Source organism: Chanos chanos, chromosome 1 (genome assembly GCF_902362185.1).
Source record: "Chanos chanos chromosome 1, fChaCha1.1, whole genome shotgun sequence".
Classification (NCBI taxonomy): Eukaryota; Metazoa; Chordata; class Actinopteri; order Gonorynchiformes; family Chanidae; genus Chanos; species Chanos chanos.
In genome coordinates this window covers 59200691-59224404 of record NC_044495.1, presented here as the reverse complement: position 1 = coordinate 59224404, position 23714 = coordinate 59200691, and the positions used below count along the sequence as shown (strand labels likewise).

Below are 23714 nucleotides of genomic sequence, written 5' to 3'. Positions count from 1 at the left end.
TTATTTTTGGAAAACTCTGTTTTCTCTTCGTGTGCTGCATGTGTGAAAGGGCAACTTTGGACATAATGTGAACCCGATTCTGCGGTTATAGTCCGTAGTGCATATGTGAAAAATTTTAGTGTCTCTCCATTTAAACCACCAGGAAGCTGGCAACAAATCCTCTGTGTTACTTTCTTCAGCAACCTAGTATCTTTTTCTGAACGCATTAGATCTGTTAAAAAGATATCAAACTACTGATGCTGGTGATGTTGGTACAGATTTGACTGCACCTGGACGGTACTTTGAGTTCAGTGGGAGTAATAACGCCAGGCAGGCGTCTCAGAACACGCTGCAGACACAAGGCCCGTATCTGCACGCTCTCATGTCCAGCCCTCACGACAGACAAAAAAAAAAAATAACCATGGCTGAGACGCTATGGGACACAAAACCATACTTCCGTTTTTTTCTCTTTTCCTCTTTTTCTTTTCTTGTCCCTATTGTCATAGCCCAACAATGTATTTCTGAGCAAATCGAGACAAGACAGACAGGATGTTTCATTGATGTCAGTCAATACTGCTAAAAAAATTTAAAAAATAAAAACAATCTGGACAACCCCACGTTTTGTGAGTAATTTGACCACTTCACCGCAACACGTCACTGGAAAACACTGAGCAGAACAATGCCACCTAAACAGTGAGTAAAAACTAGATTAGGCATTAACCAGGTTAATTTACAAAATAAATAAATAAATAAATAAAATAAAATTACAAGTCAACTTATATCACAACTTTTTTTTCTGAGTCGTATTGATCCAACATTTAGGTCCTAGTAAATTTAATATTGGAGCCCAACATTTGAGCTGGGTTTGATTAAAAAAAATAAATAAATAAATAAAAAGGGCTGTGAGATAAATTGCCTTGTAATTTTAAGGCGACCACACTTTTCGTTTTTGGCTTTGCGGCTTTGTCAGTGTCGTTAGAACAGCGGTGTGCTGAAGAGCACTTGGAGGAGGCAACACAACAGCCAGGGACTTTGGACAAGCCGACATTGTTAATGCACAACAGAAAAAGCAACAGACGCTGCTTGGTTTCATTTGCAGGGCTGGGATCCTCTTTAATGGGCTTCCACAGAGGAATTGGACCAATACCAAGTTTTCCATAATATCCAACATTACACGGAAAAGACTGTTTGTTTGTTTTCTTTTCGTTACAAAGAGATTTAGATTTGAAATGATGCAGTCACATTGCTATAATTAACACTGTTTCTCAATATTAAAACGTCCCTGTGTTAAACCCCACCCACAACCCCTCCCAAAAACAGAACCAAAATCAAATGACAGCTGGAACTTGTGTTTGTAAAGCACCAGACATAGTAATTGCTCAATATACAATAAGGAAACATAACAAAGTCTGAATGTAATTTATAAATGTTAGAAATTGGTTAATCTTGTGTCTGATTTCCTGTATGAGTAAAGTCATTTTCCAAAAAAAAAAGAAAACCACGATGCACACAGGGAGGATGTACGAAAAACGTATTTCTAATATTAAAAGACAAAGTTTTTCTTCGGTATTTTTGAAGTTGGCCAACCTGCTTCCACTATAATGACATATCAAGTCTGTTTCCACCTGTACAACTATCACATGATCAAACTTTCTCTGTATATATATATATATATACACGTGTTTATCTTTTTATTTATGTATATTTATCTGTTTTAGAAATGACATTCGGCCAGCTGTGCAGGTCTCAGGACAGAATATTGACACTTGGATTTGGATGATATGAAATCTCTCCGATGCTGGCGCCCCCATCAATAGTGCCAAGAATCCCAACCCTAATTTGGTATTAAGCTTTTCAAGTGGAAAAGTAATACAGTCTTGTGCAAAGGTTAAAAAAGGAGCATCAGGTGAATGCTTCACTCCTAGGTGTGTGTGTGTGTGTGTGTGTGTGTATGTGTGTGTGTGTGTGCCTGTGCGTGTATTTGTTCGACTTTGAGACATGTTCTGGTCCTTTAACAGAGGGAAGGGGTGGGGTTCTGTTAGGGGGCTGCACTACCTGTGGACGGGCAGGTGCAGCCCGTTGAGGTGGGGCAGAGGGGGGTGGTACTCCAGCTGGGCCAACAGGGAGAAGTGGTCAGAGGGGATGTGTGGGTGGGGGCAGCCAATGATATTGTTGTCCATCAGCCACTGTGTTTCCAGTGGGCCCAGCAGCCCGAGAACACTCATATGAGTCTTGGAGAAGAAAATGTAGTCGATCACGCCCTGAGGAGAGAGAGAGAGAGGGAGAGAGAGGGAGAGAGAGAGAGAAAGAGAGAGAGAAGGAGGGACTGTTAAAGTACTTTTAGAAATAGAAGTCAAAAAAAGTTCTGCTTACGGTATCTGAAAACCTACTTCATAGCTCTTTTTTTTTTTTAATGGAAAAAGATGAGTGAAGTAAGAGGCCTCAAAGCTTCACCCTGACTGCTTTCCTTAAGGTGAAAACAATTTCTTAAGGTGAGAACAACTTAGTTCTCGCAACAAAATACATATTTAAACCTGTTCAGCTCAGTTAAAGCTAAAAAGCCTTGGTGAGTCAGAGAGACGGAGTAGGTCCTGACCTTGAAGTCGTAAGTGTAGTTGGTGTAAGGCATTAAGCTGTTCTCGTAAGCGCTCTTCAGCTGGAAGCTGTGTGTGATGCTGCCGTCTCCCTTGCCGTTTTTGCCGTTGCAGCTAAAGTTGGTGAGACACTCGCTGTATCGTAGCTCTTTGAAGTCTTTGTGATTCTCCGCCACGCCGCCATTACTCAGGTATTCCACCACACCTGCACACACACACACGGTTAACATGTATCAGCACACCTGGACACACACACACACCTGGACACATCACCATACCTGCAAACACATAGTTAACATGTATCACCATACCTGGACACACACACAGTTATCAGTTAACACTATACTTTCACACACACATAGTTATCAACACACCATCAAATCATCATTACACTGACAAAACAAACTTCACAGATGAAAAAAAGGTCTCTGCACTAATCTAGATGTGAAATGTGTCATATTAAACCTTTAGATTCTAGATATGAAATATGTCATATTAAACCTGTAGAATCTAGATGTGAAATGCGTCATATTAAACCTGTAGAATCTAGATGTGAAATGTGTCATATTAAACCTTTAGATTCTAGATGTGAAATGTGTCATATTAAACCTTTAGATTCTAGATGTGAAATGTGTCATATTAAGGCTATAGAATCTAGATGTGAAATGTGTCATATTAAACCTTTAGATTCCAGATGTGAAATGTGTCATATTAAGTCTGTAGAATCTAGTTGTGAAATGTGTCATATTAAACCTGTAGAATCTAGATGTGAAATGTGTCATATTAAACCTTTGGATTCTAGATGTGAAATGTGTCATATTAAACTTTTAGAATCTGGATGAGAAATGTGTCATATTAAACCTTTAGATTCTAGATGTGAAATGTGTCATTTTAAACCTTTGGATTCTACATGTGAAGTGTGTCATATTAAACCGAATAGGTCATGTCTACTCCTCTTTGACTGCATATTTCTTTCCTAATCTTCCTTTACTTTAATCATATCATTTGCTAACAGCATAAAAAAATATTATTACACATCCTTTCCTCTCTTTTTAGCCAGAGCTCAAGAGACAGGCAGCAGGACAGGGCAAAGGTGAAGGGGTCAGATGGGACAGGTCATAACCTCAGGCCGAATATCAACTCTTGAGGTACCTACCAGAGTCAGGAAGGGAGTTGAGGTCGGCACACAGGACGATGGGTATGGAGCAGGGGTCAGAAGTCGGGGACGCAGAGCCCGTTGACTCGGAGGCTCTCTCGGCGATGCTCTTCAGCTCTGACAGAAACATCATGGTTTGGATTAGCTTCACATCACAGTACTCTGGATCCCAATGCATGTGGGCATTGGCCACTAGGAGGAGCTGTTTCTCTGCAGGAGGCTTCACACCTGTAGGGCAAAGGCATCGAGTCAAGACAAAGTATCCGAGGTATTTTCCTGTCATCAAATTAGATTAACAATTTAATAGATTAATACTAGATTGATAGTAAATTAACACTTTTACAGTTATTCAAGTTGTCCTGACATACAACTTCAAGCTGTACATTTCAGAATTTCGATTTTCTAAATTTTGCTTTTGAAAGAAAAGAAAAAAAGAATGAATGAAAGAAACAAATAAACAAACACAGAATCCATGCAGTAAGATGTAGAGGACATTCAGGTCACTGAATGAAAATATGACCTCACGGTGAACACATCATCTTAATCTGACCCAAGAGTTCTGTGGTCCTCCCTTTTCTAAGTTGGGAGTAAAGGGAAATTAATTGGGAGTCAACCATTTATCATGAAACGTTCTGTGAAACGCATATGTGAAATTCACAGAATATGTTGTGAAACAGGATATTTTTTTAAGATAGATCAGAGTTCTTCCAACTCATAACAAAAGCTGACTAAGTGACTTTTGTGCTGACTAAGTAGATTCTTTGTTGTGATTGGTCTTGTCCAAAATTGAACACACACACAAAAAAGATTGAATAAAATTAATCAGCAAAAACTTCCCCTTTGATGGTTTGTTGGCTTGCATAAAAGAGCAGAAAGTTTTATGGAAACATGCTTGTACTAAATATCTGAGGATTTGAGCCTCAAAACAGTACAAGAAAGTGCTGTCATACTTTCAGTTAAATGTTGTCGAAGAAAAATGACAATATAAGAGGGAAAAAGGGATTTTGCAAACGCCTTACCCTTGTTTTTAATTTTAATTTGTTCTAAGTAATTTCAGTGTAGTAAAGATCAATTTGAAGTGCCAACAGATCATTGCACAGCCAGCAAATGTCGATTCTGCATTTGTCGGGTCTAGCGGGTGGCTCCTTGCATTCACGCGTTGCAATCTGCTGCCATCTACAGGCAAAACTTATTACTACAATAACATAACAACAGGATTTCAGCTTTTGGCATATACCACCATCCCGACTGATGACATAAGCCGTACATTCAAGGCTCTTACCACTGGAAAACAGATCTTTCTTCACCTCCAACAAAACCGCCACGCCGATGTTGTCTTTCGTCATCACTCGGTTCAACATGACCTCGGAACCCTCAGAGTTTGCCATGGCAACTTGATTGAACTCCACTGTGTGTTTCTGCACCAAGGAAAATCTGTACGCAATGCAACAGCGGAACGGGGAGTAAGGTACAGTGTTCTACCTGCTTAGCACAACAGCCCTGAAAACAGTTACATTAGCTTGGTACGTGTTCAAGCTTCACCTAGTTAATAAATGCTACTCTATGCAATTGTGACATCTTGCTAAAGCTATCTAAGCCCAAGGACAAAGCCACTGGCTGGCTCATTAGAAAGGCTCTGACCTGACGCCAGCTCTGCTACTGGTTTGGAACAGGTTAAGGTGCATTGTCACTTACTTCTCAGTCTTGAAGAACACAGCGCAGCCATCCACATGTTTTCGTTCCTGTTCTGAGACCAGTTTGGCACGAGACTTTGGACAGAAATACCCGTCATACCCACGATCTTTCAGCGTTTCCAGAAAGAAGGTGTAGTACTGTTCCGTCTCCACCTCCTGAAATGATGTTTGATGGGCATTAGCGCTAACTTAAAAAAAAAACACTGAAACATTATAGTTTGTGACTCCATAGCCTCATTCCCAGAGGACATCAGCGTCAAACAAACAACTGTCACTTCAGCTCACACAGATGAACAGAGTAATTCCAGTTACAGGGCTAATTCACCATCTCCCGGCATTAAACCTGGCTAAGCAACAGGCGATGATGCCATAGCAACGCCTAACAATCCAAACAACATTGGTTTGTCCAAAACTCTTTGAAATCCCATATCTCCAACATCCAAAATGTTTGCTTGAAACCGAACCAGATACAATACGTTCTAGTGGCGTACCTATTATGCACGGTGCCGAGGCAAATTAGACCGTACATTCCCGAACGCAGGGAACGATCGTCATGGCAACATCCTTACCTGCAGGCTGATGATGTCAGCATCGCAGTTAGTGATCTCTTCCATGATGCCTTTCTTCCTGTACTCCCAGTTCAGGGCCCAGGAGGGACAGTAGCCATACAGTTGCCTGGTAGCATACTTATCACACAGCACATTGTAGCACATGACCGTGAACACGGCTAAAGAAAGAGAGCGCGAGAGAGAGAGAGAGAGAGACACTGATGTCAACCTCATAACTCATGCTGAGATAAGCATGCAGCTTAGCACTGTAGCAGTGTACTGCGGTCTCCTACAGCACAGTACCAACAACTTGCTACTCATACTGAATCACCTGCTAAGACGTCTACCTACCCGCAAATGCTAATGCTAATGCAGTGACTGCTATGCTGTTGGAGATATGACTAACGCGACTTATGCTACTACAACTGTTACCTACAACCTCTGTGACAACGGCCCGTTGTAAAAGTGGGAATCATTTTTTTGATGTTAAGAACAGAAATTATAGTTACCTGTGGGCATCATCTGGTCTCGCTCTTTCAGTGTGATCCAAGGTCTTTGGGGGAGTTGTTCTGGGTGGACTAGCATTGGGTAAGGGACAAACACACAGACTGGTAAGTATCTCTGCTGAACAACGAACACTGGCTCCTGTTTTCAATGCAGTGGGGAGATACGCTATGCTAGCTGCTTCCTTCTGGGAAGGAAAATGAAGATCTCACCTGCTAGATTGTCAAGCATGTAGTTCAGTAGCTTTCTGGTACCGTCAGGCTCCTGGTAAAGATTGAGAATGTCTTGGGACAAAGGGTTACCTGAAAGGGTTCCCCAAAAATTAGGATCTATATACGGTGGATTTGAACTTAAGTAAAGGATATAGGTGTATATGCTAGATCTATGGCACGCAATGCTGAGGCAGAACATCGGAGGCTGTTTTAATTTCAGCCTCAAAACTACAGATGCAGTGTTCACCTTTGAGACCTAAGGTTTGTAACTGGAACAGCCGTCCAAGTTCATAAGGCAAAACTCGTAAACAGTTGTTGTTCAAAAGCAATTCCCTAGGAACAAAAAAGAAAAAAAAAAAACATTCCACATCAAAAACATAAGCTTCACAAGACTGATGGATCGACTGTAGCTGGGATATTTAAAAATCAGTGCTTACAGAGAAAGACATTCTACAGTATGTCATTCAATGACATAGCTTTGACTGTATAGCTCTAGGAATTCTGCCTCTACATATCTGTCCTATGGACGTCCCAATCTTAACAGTTTCGTCTGAACTGGCCTGAAGATAACAGACAAGACTACAAATCTCATCACAGTGTGTCGTACCTGAGAGACACCATGTTGCCGAGTTCTGCTGGCAGGCTGCGGAGTTTGTTGGAGGACAGGTTCAGGTAGACCAGGTTGGGGAGCTTGGCGATTTCGGGCGGGATCCGGCTAAGGTTGTTGTTATTGATGTGCAGCGCAGTCAGATGGGTCAGATTCCAGAGAGAACTGCTCAGGTTCCTGACCCGACCTGGGCAGGCAAAACACAGAGTCGATCAGAAACTGTCTGTTACACAGCATCTGCTTAACACAGCCTGTAACAGCCATGTTACCAAGGAAGCACAATAACAACAACAACAACAACTACAACAACAAATCAGTACTGACTTCAAAATATTATGAGAGCAAACTGGTTGTACTGGTCAAAAAGACACAGACGCATGCTTCTCAAATTGTCAAACACTCTTATAATGTGCTTGTTTTTATTGGTCCTAGCGTGAGTGAAATCAACAGTTCATAGCAAAAGTAACCATTCGAGTCAACGGCTACGACACATAAAGCTTGCTAAAAAGAAGAATAACCGACCAGATATCTCTAACTCAGCCCAGTGTGACTTCTTCCCATTGGCCGCCTCCTCGGCAGACATGATGGTGTATAATCTGCGTGGATCAGGAGGATCATATTTTTCCTTTGGCATGCCTGTTAAGCTGTGAGACAACATGACAGAGAACAGCAAGGCTCGTTTACTCAATTTATTAAATGCCCTCTAAAGAAATGCAATCATTAAATGTTACTTTAAGAAGAACAGAGAAATTTCACGGAAATAGCGCTAGTCCAAATTCTCCCTTTAAAATAAGCTATACAGTTAGGCTATGCATTAGAGCAGTAGAGCCAACAGGTTCGACATGGAAAGCCAATTTATTGTGATGGCACTTCTTCTCCTTAGTTTTTGGGTAATTTAGGGTTTCATGTCAAAATGCTTTGTCCTCAATTGTCAAAAAAAGCCACACGCCCTTCTCTCCAAGGCCGTCTGGTCAACCCAGACAGGCTTTCTCAGAGACGCGTCACAATAGGCTGAGACACCTTTGTTCAGTGGAGCATGTGGTGCAAAGCACAGACCAGCAGAAGCAAAAATTGCAAGGCTTTCCAGTTTATAATGGGTTTTATTTTATTTTATTTATTCATTTAATTTGTTAACACTTCATGCTTCACTTAAAGTTCAACGTTGTTGGCTGAATCCCCTGCGGGGTAGATGAGGAAATGCTCTGTGTCTGAATTCCAAAAAATTAAATTCATCGGTTCAGTACAGATTATCAGCTAGCTAAGTGGGCTGTTTCTCTTTATCAGACTGGTATGTTTGGAGCAACAATGTCTGTCAGTCTCAAAAGTCAGTCAACAGAGGTCGTATGGTTTCTGTCCAAATACAGGCAAAGTGCTGATGTTTTGTTTGCTTTTGGGTACTTTGCACTGCTTCTACAGTTACTCTTTAGTCGAGCCAGCGCTTGGTTCAGAGAGTAAACAATCACAAATAAATAAACAACAACAGCAACAACAAAAAAGAGACTAAAACCAAGCTGCTGAGGGCGGGGAAATAGCACGGGAGGGATTTTTTTTTTTTTTAAATTTCTAAACAAAGAAACTCAGCTCGTGTTGCCTCAAAGGAGAAGCGGCGATTTTTTATAGTCAAAACAGTCGTGAACGTAGGCCATCTGTCCTTCCATGCCCGAAATAAATATACTCTTCCCACCAATCATAACATCGCAGCTGTTGCATGCATTTGTGGACAGCCGCAGGTCGAAGAGCGATTAAAAGTCGCTCTGACCACAGAACACACTTGATTACGTGCAACGTTAGAAAAGTAAACTTAGGCTATGACACTCCCTATTGGACGCACATAAGGTGCTGCCATAATTCTCGTACGTGTGTTAAGGAAATGTAGGTTAAATGACAGATGACGCTCGAGAGGTTACATAACCCGCTCTTCGTGAGAAGTTACGAAGTAACAAGTTAAAAGGCGAAACATAAACTACGGCGACAAATCAGCATATTATCATGCACTTCCAGTATTCAAACGGTACAATCGCTCTGGTCTTCTCACTGACATTGACTTGTGACTGGAAAGTATGCTGGCAATACACAACGCACCGTCATAGTTACTGAGTTGCCTAAAGCCCATATTTTGCACGGGCGGTGGGTTACTGTTACTAATGCATATAGACGTCTAGAAAAGTTACATAAGTAACACGCCGCTCTACCTCCTTTAAATGTATCAAATAAGACTTCTACATGTCAAAAGCAACGTTTTAATGAACCACCTTTTCCTGTGTAAAGTAAGTTTAGACAGCTTGCTGACTGACACAAACGAGCAAGATATGTTTCACTGTGCAAATAAGGTAGCACGCAAACATCGTCACTGAACGACTACACTCGCCTGTAGCTATTTAACAGATAATAACAGAAGGTAGACAGTGCTGTAAATATTTCAGAAAGAATTGTCGAGGCCTCCCGAACGTAATAAGGCACTAAGCAACACACAATCTCTCCTTGGCTGTTCGGAGGTGGTGTGCTGTAGGAAAAGCCTAACATGACATCTACAAAAATGTTTCAAAAATTGTCGCGCGGATACACATGCATTGATTTACCTGCATTCGGGGGATGGTAGAGAAAATGTTGTGATAATATTGTCAAAGACATGCAGACAGAACTCTCTGACGTTCTTTGCCCGAACGTTCCTGAGCGGCAGAAGGAAGGACAACAAACATGGCTTCCGCTCCAGTCAAGGGTCCCCCACCGTTACGAATCATGAGAGAATTAAATTACAAAATCTCCAAGCGCCCCCCCCCCTCCTCCTCCCCCCCCACCCTCCACATCCCAAACATCAACACATGAGAAGTTTAATCTGTTTACGTGGTGTGATGTTGGCATGATTGTTTCTGATGAGAAGGATAAGGAACTGTACATGTGGAAACTTTTTTCTCACACGAATCAAAATAAAGTTATAAAACTTCAATGGTCTTACTAGAGAGACTCGTCATTTGAAAACTGTAATGAAGACAAGAATATATTTGGATGGGTTTAATAAACATATTTGAAAAATGGAAAACTACAATTAACACATCTAATTTAATTTTTTACAGATCTCTCTTTCTCTCTCTCTCTCTCTCTCTCTCTCTCTCTCTCTCTCTCTCTCTGAGTGTGTGTGTGTGTGTGTGTGTGTGTGTGTGTGTGAGAGAGAGAGAGAGAGAGAGATTTCAAATTCATCACCATCCATTTCATATTCAAATGGACAGATAGCAGTTCAGCCTGAAAGTATGCTATTGACCTCAAGAGTTTATTAAATCCTTTCAAATGGACTTAACAACGCAGCCAGTTCTTGAAATATAGATTAAGGCAGTGAGTGACAGGTTTAAATACGACTTTCAAAATCATTCATGTTGTAATAGTAATAAATAGACACGGCTTTAGGAAACACGGATTTACACAGTACCATTTAAACGCCTTATTGACTGAGCGGTTTCAATTCTTACCCAAGTACATCTGGAACGTAAACGCAGAAATTCCCTGTATCTTGAGGGTAACTTTTTCAGTGTAACACCGGACTGTGTTAACATGGCAGCCCCCACGCGGTGCGTTCTAAGAGGTCAGTTTGACAATTTGACTTATTTTCATATGTTCCCTATTTTTATGTATTGATCTTATAACAGCAATAATTGATGATGATGATAATAATAATAATAACTGATTAATTCACTTAACACACCTTTGTGTGTTATTGCTGTATAATTAATAGTATTTCTGTGTAAGTAGCTAGTATGCTAGTCAAGTCTGTACTGAATCTGATTAACTCGTTGAGAATTTCAGTATCTATTATGTTAGTAAGACATTGCGTTTACGTGACAGTGTAGCGGTCTGCGATACTGTAGAAAGACACACCTTCTGTGATGCTTCCAACGCTTAACTTGTTTGTGAGTAGGTAATGTTGTAATACCGTAACATTAGCCAGTTGACGTGCTGCAGTAGCTGTCATTCCCCCACCCAAAATAAAAATATGCAAAAGCATGAACACGACAGCGAGTACAACTATTAGAATATAGGAACTGTTTTCCCTTGCCAGCGCTGTTTTTATTTGCACTTAAAAAAATTTAAACAAGGAACCTTACATACATTACTAAACATTACGAGAGAAAATAAATCAAAACAAAGACAATGTACAGTGAAACACGACCCATCAATAGCTGATTTAAAGGACGAATTTGTTTCGCTGGTCTAGTTACGGTGAAAACGAATGTAAAGTGAAGTACATGTCTTTTCAGTAGGCTGAGTGATCGTACAGGTCACAGAGTGACACTGACCGTTATTGTGGCATGTTTCTGCTAAAGAAATTGGAAAAAAAAAATATTTACACAGGCCTGCTGTGTTTTGTGTTCCTTAGCGTTAGCTGGATGCCGACGGCATGGCCTTATTCCGGCTACCCCGTCGGTGTGCTGTGCTTCTCGGACCGCACCCACATTTCTCCCTATCAGGGCATACGCCGCAGCAGCCAAGTAAGTAAAACTGGGGTAAATAAATGGAGCACGCGGAACGTGCTCTCTGTTTGACAAAAGAATAGACTGTGTCATCTGAATTATTTTTGCTGCCTGTGAACTTTACAGTTACAGAGCGGATTATTTATTGGATCTGTGCGACGTAACAATGGAGTTCTCCTCATATATCCAATTTCAGAAGGTTTTGAATATATATCGAAAAAAGGTATTGGAGCTGGGTTGTATGCACAAAAATCACGACCATTCGTTAATAGGGTGTCACCTCGGTATAATGAACGATATAAAAGATGAAAAGTGACACATACTATGTTCAGCCGTTTTGAACACACACTCGGGTTCAAATATTTGAGCAAATTCATTCATGTTCTAGAAACTGTAGTTCGTAAATCATTACATTTTTTAATCCTATCAGTGCATCAGAAACCACAAGAAGCTGGTGTTTATCTCACAGTACATATAAAGCCTGTTAATGTCTCAGTCCCACGTCACGAGAGCACTACGCTAACAGGGCATGACATGACAGGGCATCTGAGCAGTCACTCAAGTAGACACTCTGGATGGCAGCTCTTCATGTTGACTCGGCCGTGTTGTTATCGCATAGTAGAGATACAACGGACTAAAAATGCGGTATTTTTGGCTTTATGGTATGATCTTAAGGGGAAACACGCTAATATGTTAAATGTATGTCGTTGAGGTACGTTGCTTTGGATACGAACGTGAGCAGAGTGAATAAATTTGAACGTCAATCCCCATACAGGCCGTCGTGGAAGGAGAGAAAGGAGAAGAAAGAAGAAAAGACAAAAGAAAAGGTGGTGAAGGAGAAGAGAGTGATCGATGACACAGGTCGGCATAAACCTTACGGTCTGACGGCCTGGGAACCAGTGGACGACGTGTACCTGGTCAGGTTTTACCCGAGGGTGGTCTATGAAGCCGACGTGGCCATAGATATGTTGAAGAACTTTCAGAAGTTGGATTATACGCCCCCAGATCAGCCCGTTTTCATTGAACTGCGTCTGGACATGAAACTAGAGAAAAAGGTGAATCAAATGCCTCAGTTATTTAGTTCTATATCTCAGCATTTAATTAATGGACTATAGTAGCTGTATATGTACGCACGCGTTGTATAAAAACCCTCAAAATGGTTACCAAGGCTCTGATACAAGTAAAATACCATGAGAGTCATGTTATTGACATTATGTTAATAAAATGGCTTTAACATTATTTTATTAATATTATATGTTATTATTGCGTATGTTCACGTGTTTATGTATATTGATATGGTCAAACACCCGCCTTTTTAGTTTTATCCTACTAAAAAAATTAACCAGTGCAGCAATGTAATCTACGTTTTTCATACCCCATGCATTCCTGAATCAGTAACTGGCGCTGTGACGAATTGTTTACTTCACAAATTAGCCCGAATGAAGAGGTTGAGAATTCGCAGCGGTGAACATGTTAATGACGTCTCGCTCTTATACAAATTGTGACTTGAACATCGGCTGTGACACAAAGCGCTCTGCTTCAGAATATTAAGTTTGCCCGCGTGTCTGCTTATTAGCTATGCAAACCCGATCTTAATACGCGTAATGGAGTGGGACCACTCTGGTCTAAAATGAAAAACTGGAAGACGGCGAGCCAATTTAATACTTGATTAGGCATAAGTCGAACAGACAGAGAATGTATAAGAAGGATCAGCCGCAGAGTCCATCTACCACAAGGTGAGACGTGCTTGTCCACTGTAAAAGGGAAGAAAATACAGTGAAACAGGCGTTTTTACGTTGGTCTGAGTGTCCTCTCCTAGTTTATCCTTCTGATTTTTATTGTCATGATTTTATTATTTCATGTTGTGAAGTTCTGTATTATCTCAAAGTAACAAAGTGTAGATTAAAATATGTCTTGTTTTTTTTTTTTTGTTTTCTGTGACTTCTTTCAGAAAAAAGTGGATCCGTTTGTCAGCACAGTTCATTTACCTTACCCTTTCAAAACGGAAATGAACAAAGTTTTAGTTTTCACAGAGGTGAGTTTAATTTTCTCTGATTGTTTGACTCTGTGTGTGTGTGTGTGTGTGTGTGTGTGTTTGTATGAGAGAGAGTGAGAGCAAAAGTGAGTTAGAAAGAGAGAGATTTGCGTGTCTGAGCGCCGGTTTACATTTTAATAAGTTGTTTTTTTTGCTAAGTGTTGTCACTTAGACTAATTTACTGTCATCCTAACAGCATAAATTATCATTTAAATAATCAGGAGCGCTAGCCTACTAAGTTATTACAGATTCCTAACACTCTCGTTATTTTGGAAAAGTTGCAAAGTTGAAGTTTTTGTGCAGTCGAACAAGCTCAGCTCTTCTGTGGTGAAGCCTAGCGGACTGCTACTCCATCAGAACGCTTCTGTGAATCTAAAATTCGTGATGTCAGCACCGAGTGTGTGTGTGTGTGTGTGTTTATTGGATTTTTTTTTCCTGTTCTGAGATCAAACTCTCCGCGAAGCGCTAACTCAAGAGTGTTCGAGGGAATTTCACTGTTTCGCTAGTCTCTCTCATCACAGCATGCTCTCGCAACATCCAGGTTACACGCTTCCTCATCCGGATCGACAACGCGCGAGAGATGCATTAAAACCTTGAATAATGAGCGCAGTCAATCCGCATCCTCGGACATTTTCATTATTTTTTTGTTAGTTTGTTTGTTTGGGGGTTTTTTTTTCTCAAATCGCCGATATTGCTACCCCTCCCATTGGACCTAATTTCCAGTTTCCAAATATGTGTGACAGATAATTGTGACTGTAGCTTGTTGCGTGAGCATCAGTTGTTGGCATATCTGGCGTGGATATCTGAAACAATTTCTGTGTTTCAAAAACTACAAGGCTTTTTACTTTAGAGACTGTTAATTCAAAGCTTTTTTTTTCTTTTAACCAAACGTTGAGCTTGTTTTTCTTCCGATCCAGAGTGTACAAATATCCATAACTCTATTTTCCAAACATGGGTTACATCTCCCTTAGAGAAGGGAGACTACCACACATTTCCTCAGAAACTACACACCTCCGTCTTTTATGTTATGTCACTTTTGTCCAGCAAGGCTGATGCAATGGCTTGTGTGTCCTCTCTGAATCCATTAATTATATGTCTCCCTGAATGCCGGTGTTACGGTCATGAACGCAGAACCCCGACCAAGTGAAACTGGCCCTGGAGAATGGAGCTGCGTTTGCCGGTGGACCTGAGCTGGTCGAGAAGGTAAGACACACCGCCACCGTCAGAGTTGAAGAACGCGAGTTAAAGATTCACCCTGTGCGGGATTCGAACCCCTACCCTCGGGGTAGGAAGTCAGACACTAAAGGCCCAAACTGATAGCCCAGCAACCATAACACCCTTTTAAAGTGAGGGAGGTTTCCCTCACAGCACTGTTCTCAACTGCCTCCTTTCCGCTATGCATAGACAGTCGTCAGTTACAGCAGCCAACCAGGTTAGCATCAACATGTAGCATCTCAAACAGGTGTTTATGATGTTTTAAAAAAAAACAACAAAAAATGTTAGCATAACGTATGTTAAAATAGAATGTTAAAATATGTACTTGTTTAGATTCCAGAAAGTCTGTAGTAATCAAACATCATAAGGATCTGTACTGCATGGTGAAGTGTGTTCATAATTGCATTATTCTTATTTGGATACATGAGTTTCGGGATCACTATATTTTCAGTAAATCTCTGATTTATTTTTTATTATTATTTATGTTTCTACTGGGGTAATTAACCTTCTTTGTTTAAAAAAAAAACAAAACACTTTTTTTCCCTCCCATATGCATTTGTTGATGAAAAATCTCATTAGTTCATTCGTTCATTCATTTTCTAAGCCACTTATCCTAATTAGGGTCGCGGGGGTACTGAAGCCTATCCCAGCGCTCATTGGGCGAAAGCTGGGGGAAACACCCTTGGCAGGCCGCCAGTCCTTCGCAGGGCGTGAAAAATTTTCTTAAAAGAAATGTTGGAAACATTTGAGAAGAGTCATTATCAGCTAAAAAGAAAGACTCCTCAGAATTTAAAAAAAAAAAAATATATATATATGTACTAAACCATCATGTATCCATATGTATCTTTTCAGATTTTAGAAGATGAAATTGCGGCAGACTTTTATGTGGCTGTACCAGACATTATCTCAAAGCTGCTACCACTAAAGAACAAACTGAGGAAAAAATTCCCCAAAAGCAAAAGAGGTCAGTGACATCACCCCGCATCAGAGCCACCGCCTCTCTCCTCACCTAGTGTCGTGACCATATATGGAAATCCTTTTCATTTCTATTTTGAACAATGTGCTGCGGCCTCTTTCAGGCTCTGTGGGCGTGAACATCCCCAAAATGCTGGATCTGTTTAAGACGGGTCACGAGTACCTGGTCGAGAGAGACACGTATGTCAGCACCCAGGTCGGCACGGTGAGGATGGCTTTTTCGTTACTTTCTCTGCGTGGTTTACCATGTTGCGTTTAAAGGATGCCCTGACTGCGTTGATAAAGTCACACGTACATCTCCTCGTGAAGGACTGCGTAGCGACCAGTCCAAGCAGGTCATGTGACCTGTACCGAAGACCAAAGTTGTAACTTCGCCGTCATAAAAGAGCAGCAAACGCTTTTATTTGTTTTATTTCACAACCTTTCTGACTTCTCTGCCACCCTCTGAATGTCAGCCAGTGGCCTAAATATATATAAATATTTCTTTTCTTTTTTTTTTTTTTTTTTCGGCCAGGGCTTTTGAATTGTACGCCAGAGGCCTAAATATATATAAATATTTCTTTTCTTTTCTTTTTTTTTTTCGGCCAGGGCTTTTGAATTGTACGCCAGTGGTATAAATATTTGTTTGCGTGCTCTGTGACGCTTTGCTCTCGGGGGGGGGGGTTTTTTGCTCTGAAATCAGTGACTGAGTGACACATTCTCCCTCCCACAGCTGGACATGCCCAAAGAACACATCCTCTCCAACATTCAGACGATCGTACGAGACGTGACTTCCCACAAGCCTGCCAACCTCGGTACGTACCGACGTGACACCAGGACAGGCTCAACGAGAGAACCTGTGTGAGGGCGGTTCAAACAAAAACAGCGAAAGTGGGACAAAATTTGCATTTACTCCCCAAATATGAAAAAAAAAAAAAAAAATCGTAGTCTTTATGGGTTATTTTGAAGTAACTTGAGATCTGTGAATATAGTTGTCTCTTCGCTAATTAAAAGAGGAGACTACTTTCTGTTTGGTATGTCTGGAAGTCATGCAGTATTTTTAACGATTTGCGTAAATACTAAACTCTTTCAACTTTTGTTGTTTTTTTTTATTTTTTCCATTCCCCTTGTGCTTAAAGTAAGGGCTGTTATGCTTAGTCATATCTTAATGTAAACAGGTGAATCTCTGTGATCACACACACTGTGAACAGTGAGCAGTGCATTTAACCCATCCAGTGGGCAGCATTCCTTGCGCCCAGGGGGCCTTGGGGTTAAGTGCCTTGCCCAAGGCCACACAGCCGTGGATGTCGGTCCTGAGAATCAAACTGGCAACCCTTTGGTCACAAGCCAGACTCTCTAACCTTTAGGCCGTGTAGTCACTGTTTCTGTATTTGTACCAAACATTATTTCAGGTGACAGTTTTCATAATTTCAAAAGCAACATCTTTGGTCTGCTGTTAGCTCTAATTTATAACAAAAGAGATCATATATACATGAAAAGACAGTGAGACTTTTGATTTCTTAGATTCCATTTAGTAAGAGGAACTACACTTGAAAGGAACTATAAATTCGTTTCACATGCCATGAAAACTAATTTAAAATACACAGGGTTTTTTATTTTCCGATGTTAAATGTAATCCCACATTTAGTGGCACATAAAACGGACTAAGAGAGTCTTGAAATAGATTTGTTTAATGTAGGTTTTGAGAATGACAGGCCGGGGAACCGGCGCGTTTTCCATCGCTCCGACGAAATCGGTGGGAAGCTAAGACACGGCGTGTTTCAGCCTTTCATCTCCGAACAGATGTGTGAAGCCGCTCAATGCCTTCCCCTCCCCTCTCTCTAATTTTCCCGCTGTGTAGGATTCCTGATCCGAATGTACCCTCTGTCCCAAAGGGGAATTTCTCCGCTTTATGCGAAGTCTCTTTGATTCCTTGCCAAGAAATACAAGTAGGGCGTCGAAAGATTTTTTTTTTATACGTGTAGCTTGATTCGCTGCAATCACGTTCATTAGTTCCGTCGTCTGGAAATTTCTGAGGATGTTTGGATAATGTGAGGGAAGGCAACAGGGGTATATAACTGGTACAAAAGTAAGTGTCAGTAACAAGTTGGGGGGGGGGGGGGGGGTGCTGATTCTCTCAAAAACATAAAAGAACCCACGTTGTGAAGCAAATGAATAAATAAATACATACATACATACACACATTTATAAAACTTTGTCTGAAGCAGCGTCTGTTCAGAGCATAAACATAGTTCTCTTTGCTTTTGAACAGCGACTTCTGAAATCGTCATAGAATTCCTACTGTAACTGTTGGAATTCTAAAATAACAATTTACTGATTCTAGAATCAGGTTTCGTAATGTGTTTGTTTGCATGGAGCAAATAAAATTCCAGACCCTATGAATTTTGTTTGAGTGTCACCATAGTCTTTTAAAAAAAAGTCTTTCTAACATTTGTGTGTCTCTAATTTTAGGGCCTATGATTGAGAGAGTGATTGCCAGTAGTCAAACCAGCGAAGGTTTGAAAATCAAATTTGAGCAGTTCCTACCAGGGACGACAGTGGACAGCGAGGCCTGAAAATATTTTTTCTGTTTGTATTATTTACCATGATTGTATAATATCCTTAACAGCTGTAATAAACATATTCATATGTTGAATTCCTCTGTGTGGTTCTATGGTGAAAATGAGTATTTAACTGCGGTTTCCAACGTGTTTGAAACTTTGCAACTAAAAGTGATAATCACATAATATGATCGAATAGACGAAGATATTTTTAATGTTGTTAAATCACCATGATATCAATGACCCGATTATGTTTAATGTCGTGTTCGGAACTTGCTCTTCTCAAATGGAACACTAGATGGCAGTAGTACTTTCATGATCCTAAAATGCTGGTAGTATAACTATCAAAGAGTTGCAAAAGGCAACATCAACGCATCATACCCTTATGCAAGTATCACTTGCAGTATACCACATGCAGTAATATGGCAACAGTTTAAGCAGACCACTGTTATCAGTGTAGTCTGATCAGATGGCGTAGTGTCATTAACTTAGGCGAGGACAAGACGGTTTATCACACCTCTGATAAGTTCAGCTTCTTTGTCATACACTGGATCAATCTTTAACTAGTGTTTACTTTATTATAAATATTACTTAACAGTGCACCATATCTAAGAAGGTGTCGATGTAGCCACTATGTTCGTCAGGTCCTTTGGGCACGTGAGGGATGTGCTACTACTGTCATCTGTCCCGAGTCTACTGAGGACACCTGTTCTACTTCCTCCTGGGCTTCTGTCCCCATTTTTTGCTCCGTTTTCCCACACTGCAGTGGAACCCTGTAGACCTGGTTTAGCGTCTGTCATTTTGATAAAAGGCCTGTTGAATAAATCAAATATGTATTTTGCAAAAAGATAAAGCTTTCTCTGTGGCTAAAGGTACTTACACATGCCTAAGATTTAATCAGCTCTTCGGCTGATCTCAGAGTTCTTTAAATGGTGTTGAAGGTTTTTAAAAACATTGTTTTTGAAAACTGAAAAAAAAGTCCTCTGAGACTATCTTTCTGTGGGAGAAAAGCACTACGAGTGCTGAAGATCATGTTGCGCTCACGTGACACTAAGGAATCCGAATGCAAAGGGATCCCATTCTGTTTCACCTAGGACAATTAAAACCTTTAATTTATGTGCACCTAAAACATCTTTCAAAAGCAATACTGTCCGATAATCGACAACATGGTTTAACGAAGCATTGTGTTCCCGTTCTCGCGGCGGAAAAAAATGTGTTTTAGTTAAACAGCGAGAGAAAGACATGGATTTAACTCGCTAAAATTGTTCCAGTTGTACGACGCATAGCCTACGACGTAAGACCGTCTCACATGAGAAACCTGGAAATGTTATTGGTTCTACCCTAACTTTGCAGGGTATGAGGTTTATTCCCACCGTGGTATGACAAGGGGGGGCGTCCTTTCAGAGGAGGTGGTGAGCGGCTTGAATAGCTGTAGTAATTCACTTTAAAGCCGTGTCTGCACTCTCGCATAAAGCGAGCATGGTAAAGTCAGCGGTGTTTTAACTATAATTATCACCAAACTGGTCATTTTCTCCAACGACGACACTCAACACATAAACACGCGGATTTTGTGGTGGGAAAAGCGCTCGGCTGGGAAGTTTTGGTTAATAATTAAGTTGGACTGCATTCTGCGCCGCATCGTTGTTCTGACTGGATGCTTGCAAGAGAAGCCGGTATACCTGTTACGATTACTTTTGACTTTACGAAAACTATCTCTGAATTCTTAATAATAATCATCTCGGAGAGTAAAATCAGTGTAGTTTGGAGAGCCAAGAACAGATAGAAGAGTCATTCTGATAGCGACGATGCTTCGCGGGAGATCCAGTTCAAATGCGAACTAGAGAGAGATTAAGATTTTTTTCTCCCCAGTTGGATATAGCCTAATCGGCAGTATTTCATAAAGTGATTATGGGTCATGTGTGGATCCTCACTGTCGTTCTAATTGGACTTGGCATCATCGCGCAAGGAGAAGGTGGGTGTTTATTTTAAACAACTTTGCAATAATCCTCCCAGGAATGAATGACAGGAAAGACATGCAAATCAAGTGCACACAGAAAAAAAAAACTTAGATACTAAGAGTGACTGGAAAATCCAAATTACTACGAAAATTACTCGCAGATTCCTCTGTGAAGCGGTTAAATTGAGTAGCAATAGGCTGGGCATATGCGATAATTTGGGCGTCTGTATTTTTTTTTTCTGTTTATTAATGTCTTGATCGTTTTGTCGAGTATTGTTGGGTAATCTTACCATGCGTCAGAACCAGTTCTGTTTCGGACTGGATCCGCGGTCCCGGAGCTCACAGTCGCAGTTTCACTCGCCCTGTAGGCAACAGCAGTGTGCGTCCAACTCACTATCGTCCCTGCATGTGGTACAGCACAAAGGACATCAGTCAGAAGAGTTTCTTTACATTCTAACTACACTAACAAGTCGAACAGCGCGTTTGTTAGTGCCAGAATCCAAGTGCTTTCTAAATTAAACACGTTATCGAACTTTTTTTTGTTGTTGTTACTGAATGAATTATTTTCCCATCCCTCTATGAACGTGGGGGGCAGCGATTGGGGGGCAGCGATTTATAAATGTCTTAAAAGGTCAAAACTTTTGGTCTCACGCAGCGCCGGCCCAGTAGTTCAATATTGCTTTGTAATCTCTGGCGCAACGAGGGATTGAAGAATGTGCAAAGGATAAAATAAAGGTTAAACGCAAAGAAGGAACAACTTCTGAATTTGCTCACATTTTTGAACCCCTCTATTTGCACTAATTCACACGAAGTCTCTACTTTCAAGCAATTTGCAAGGCGTACTGTAACTTGCAATTTGCATGCCGTGCTCATAATCTGTGTATAAACAACGCATCACTGCGCTCTCTGTACAGATCAGGCAGTCCAAACCGAACTCGGAAAGTTCGAATCACCCAGTTGGTTTATATTAACCCATTTCGGCGATGCATGTTTTTGGTACTGACAGATTTGAATGAATTCGCAATGGCTAATAATAAATGACTCTAGGTGACAATTTCCTTGCCGTGCATTTCAAACAGGCGCTGATAGCGCTGATAGCCTCAATCAAATACTCCACTAACCCTTTATATTTCAATGGGGAAGATATAGGCTAATCGTCATCACAACTACTGTGGTGTATTCACTTCTCGGAGCTGTAAAGACGTACTTCATGGTTTTTAATGAAGGAGAAACGGGAACGTGCGTAGGCTATTCTCAAACGTAGCCGCAGTGCTTACACAAAACCTGTCTAACACAGATACCATGAAATAGTTGACAATGTTCAGAAAAACAACCACTCCACAAACCAGCCTTTATACGACATTTGCCTCAAGTTGTTCGTCCAGATCACGAATGAGGGTGCTCGAGACATGGCCCATTCTTTGAGATAGATGTAATGACCTTCCTCATCTGTCCTGTTCTCCAAAGTCTGATGTATCGATTCTGTCCCATTTCGACCCCCCCCCCCCCCCCCCCCCCCCCCACCCCTCTTGTTCCCTCTCCAGGAGCATGTGTCTATCAAGGATCCCTGTTCGCGGTAAGTATTGGTTTGCTTTCATTCTGGCCTTATTTACCTGATACATCCTTGTTTTGGTTTAGAGTTGCACGAGTTGCATTTTTAACCCCATTTGCTTATGCACATTATTTTTCATCCATAAATAATCTAATCAGAATCAAAATGTCATCACAGAAGACCTCACTATTAGTGGAGATGCATAGGAGTCAAAGTGCTTTATGAATAATGCACATTTGCTGACTGTGTGAATGCCAATACAATTTACGGAAGAACTACATGGGTTCTATAGCTTGAGGTAAAACATGATTGATGGTCTTATGATGTTTGTATTGAAGCCTTGAAGCAGTGTATTTTGGATAATTCTGAATGCTGGTTGTATTGCCCTAGTAAATCCTTGTAAACCATGGAATCAGTTCAATGCATTAGCACAGACTAGCATACACTGTTTTTGTTTTTTTTTTTTGCCTAGTCATGGCCAGTATATATAACTTTTGAACATGTTAGCTCTTGTTTTGTACCCAGTAATTTCTCTTTTATGCATCTTCTCACCTTTCCTTCTAGTATAATTTTAACGGGACAAGGCAGAAAACTTTCAGATTGTCGCGCAGAACCTATAATCGTAGCTCTTTGTCATACTACTCAAGTTTGTTCAAGTTTGTTTTGTGGGAACGCTGAAAGTCCAGGTGAGCGCAGGCATGAATGTTCTGGTGGGAATGGTTTCTGTTGGAAAGAGGTACCATTAGAGAGAGAGAGAGCAGTTATTGGGTTTAAAAGCCTTTTTCACGTGAAACAACTGGCTTTGTTTTTAAAAGGTTGTGTGACATGGTTTCTAGACAGAGAATTGCAGAGCGCATGAGCCTTATACTTGGCTTTAATGGAGGGTAATGAGAAATACCCCACTCAGCTACTTCATAATGACAGTAATTAGAGCCATTTTAAACACACAGTACTTCTTTCCATCTCCTGTAACTGCTCCTGTAACTGTTCTTTTGGAATGGGAGCCATGTGTAGTTATAATGCCTTATAACATGGCTTTTCTTTAAGAACGGGGAAGCTTTGTGTTGAGAATAGGGAGAGGGGATGGGTGACTACGTAGACAGGTACTGACTTGTTCTTACACCATCAGAAAAGCAGCCCCCGGGAGTTCAAAAGCAAAGTGTACCCAAATACCTTGACTGGGAGCTACAATAGACCATCAGTAGAAGGAGAGGGGGAAGGGGTGGGAGGGACTGCGGAAATAATGTAAACCTAATGTAATAATGTAAAGGCTTCTTTTTTGTGCGTGTCTTTGAACCTAAAAATTTACAGTCAGTCTTTCTGTTCGGTTTTGAGAGGGTGTGCATAAAGATTTGGAATGTATGAAGGTGTTTGTGTGGGAATATTTGCGTCTCAAAGTAGATTAACCGGAGATTTCCCACTCTGAATTCTCTGGTAGATTGTTTGAGCTTGCTTCCTATCGGCTTATGTTTTCTCTCTCTCTCTCTCTCTCTCTCTCTCTCTCTCTCTCTTTCTCTCTCCTCCTGCTTCTGATGTATAAGCAAAAACAGGCAGGTGTTCCATCTGATTGTGGTGTGATTTCTTCAACAATAAAATAAAAAAAAAATCCTCTTCTCAGGTTCAGTTTCCCCCAATGAAAGGAGACAGTTGTCTGGAATCAGTCCTGTAACGATGGGCCCGGCT

The 23714-nt window shown here is 40.9% G+C and overlaps 2 protein-coding genes across 2 annotated transcripts; one reads left to right on the top strand and one right to left on the bottom strand.

Moving 5' to 3' along the window:
• Nucleotides 1-1062: 1062 nt before the first annotated feature.
• Nucleotides 1063-10015, bottom strand: cnot6l (CCR4-NOT transcription complex, subunit 6-like). The gene is made up of 12 exons (XM_030767583.1): nt 9874-10015; nt 7817-7938; nt 7295-7481; nt 6935-7020; nt 6688-6777; nt 6481-6549; nt 5993-6150; nt 5425-5579; nt 5012-5163; nt 3730-3957; nt 2576-2778; nt 1063-2240 (listed from the first exon to the last, which is right to left on the bottom strand). The coding sequence occupies exons 2-12, from the start codon at nt 7926-7928 to the stop codon at nt 2031-2033; spliced, it is 1650 nt and encodes a 549-aa protein (XP_030623443.1). The 5' UTR covers nt 7929-7938; nt 9874-10015; the 3' UTR covers nt 1063-2030.
• An 816-nt stretch (nt 10016-10831) lies between these two features.
• Nucleotides 10832-18617, top strand: mrpl1 (mitochondrial ribosomal protein L1). Its single transcript, XM_030779205.1, has 9 exons — nt 10832-10871; nt 11664-11775; nt 12533-12812; nt 13709-13792; nt 14924-14995; nt 15860-15971; nt 16087-16187; nt 16695-16776; nt 18434-18617. The coding sequence occupies exons 1-9, from the start codon at nt 10841-10843 to the stop codon at nt 18535-18537; spliced, it is 978 nt and encodes a 325-aa protein (XP_030635065.1). The 5' UTR covers nt 10832-10840; the 3' UTR covers nt 18538-18617.
• Nucleotides 18618-23714: the final 5097 nt, after the last annotated feature.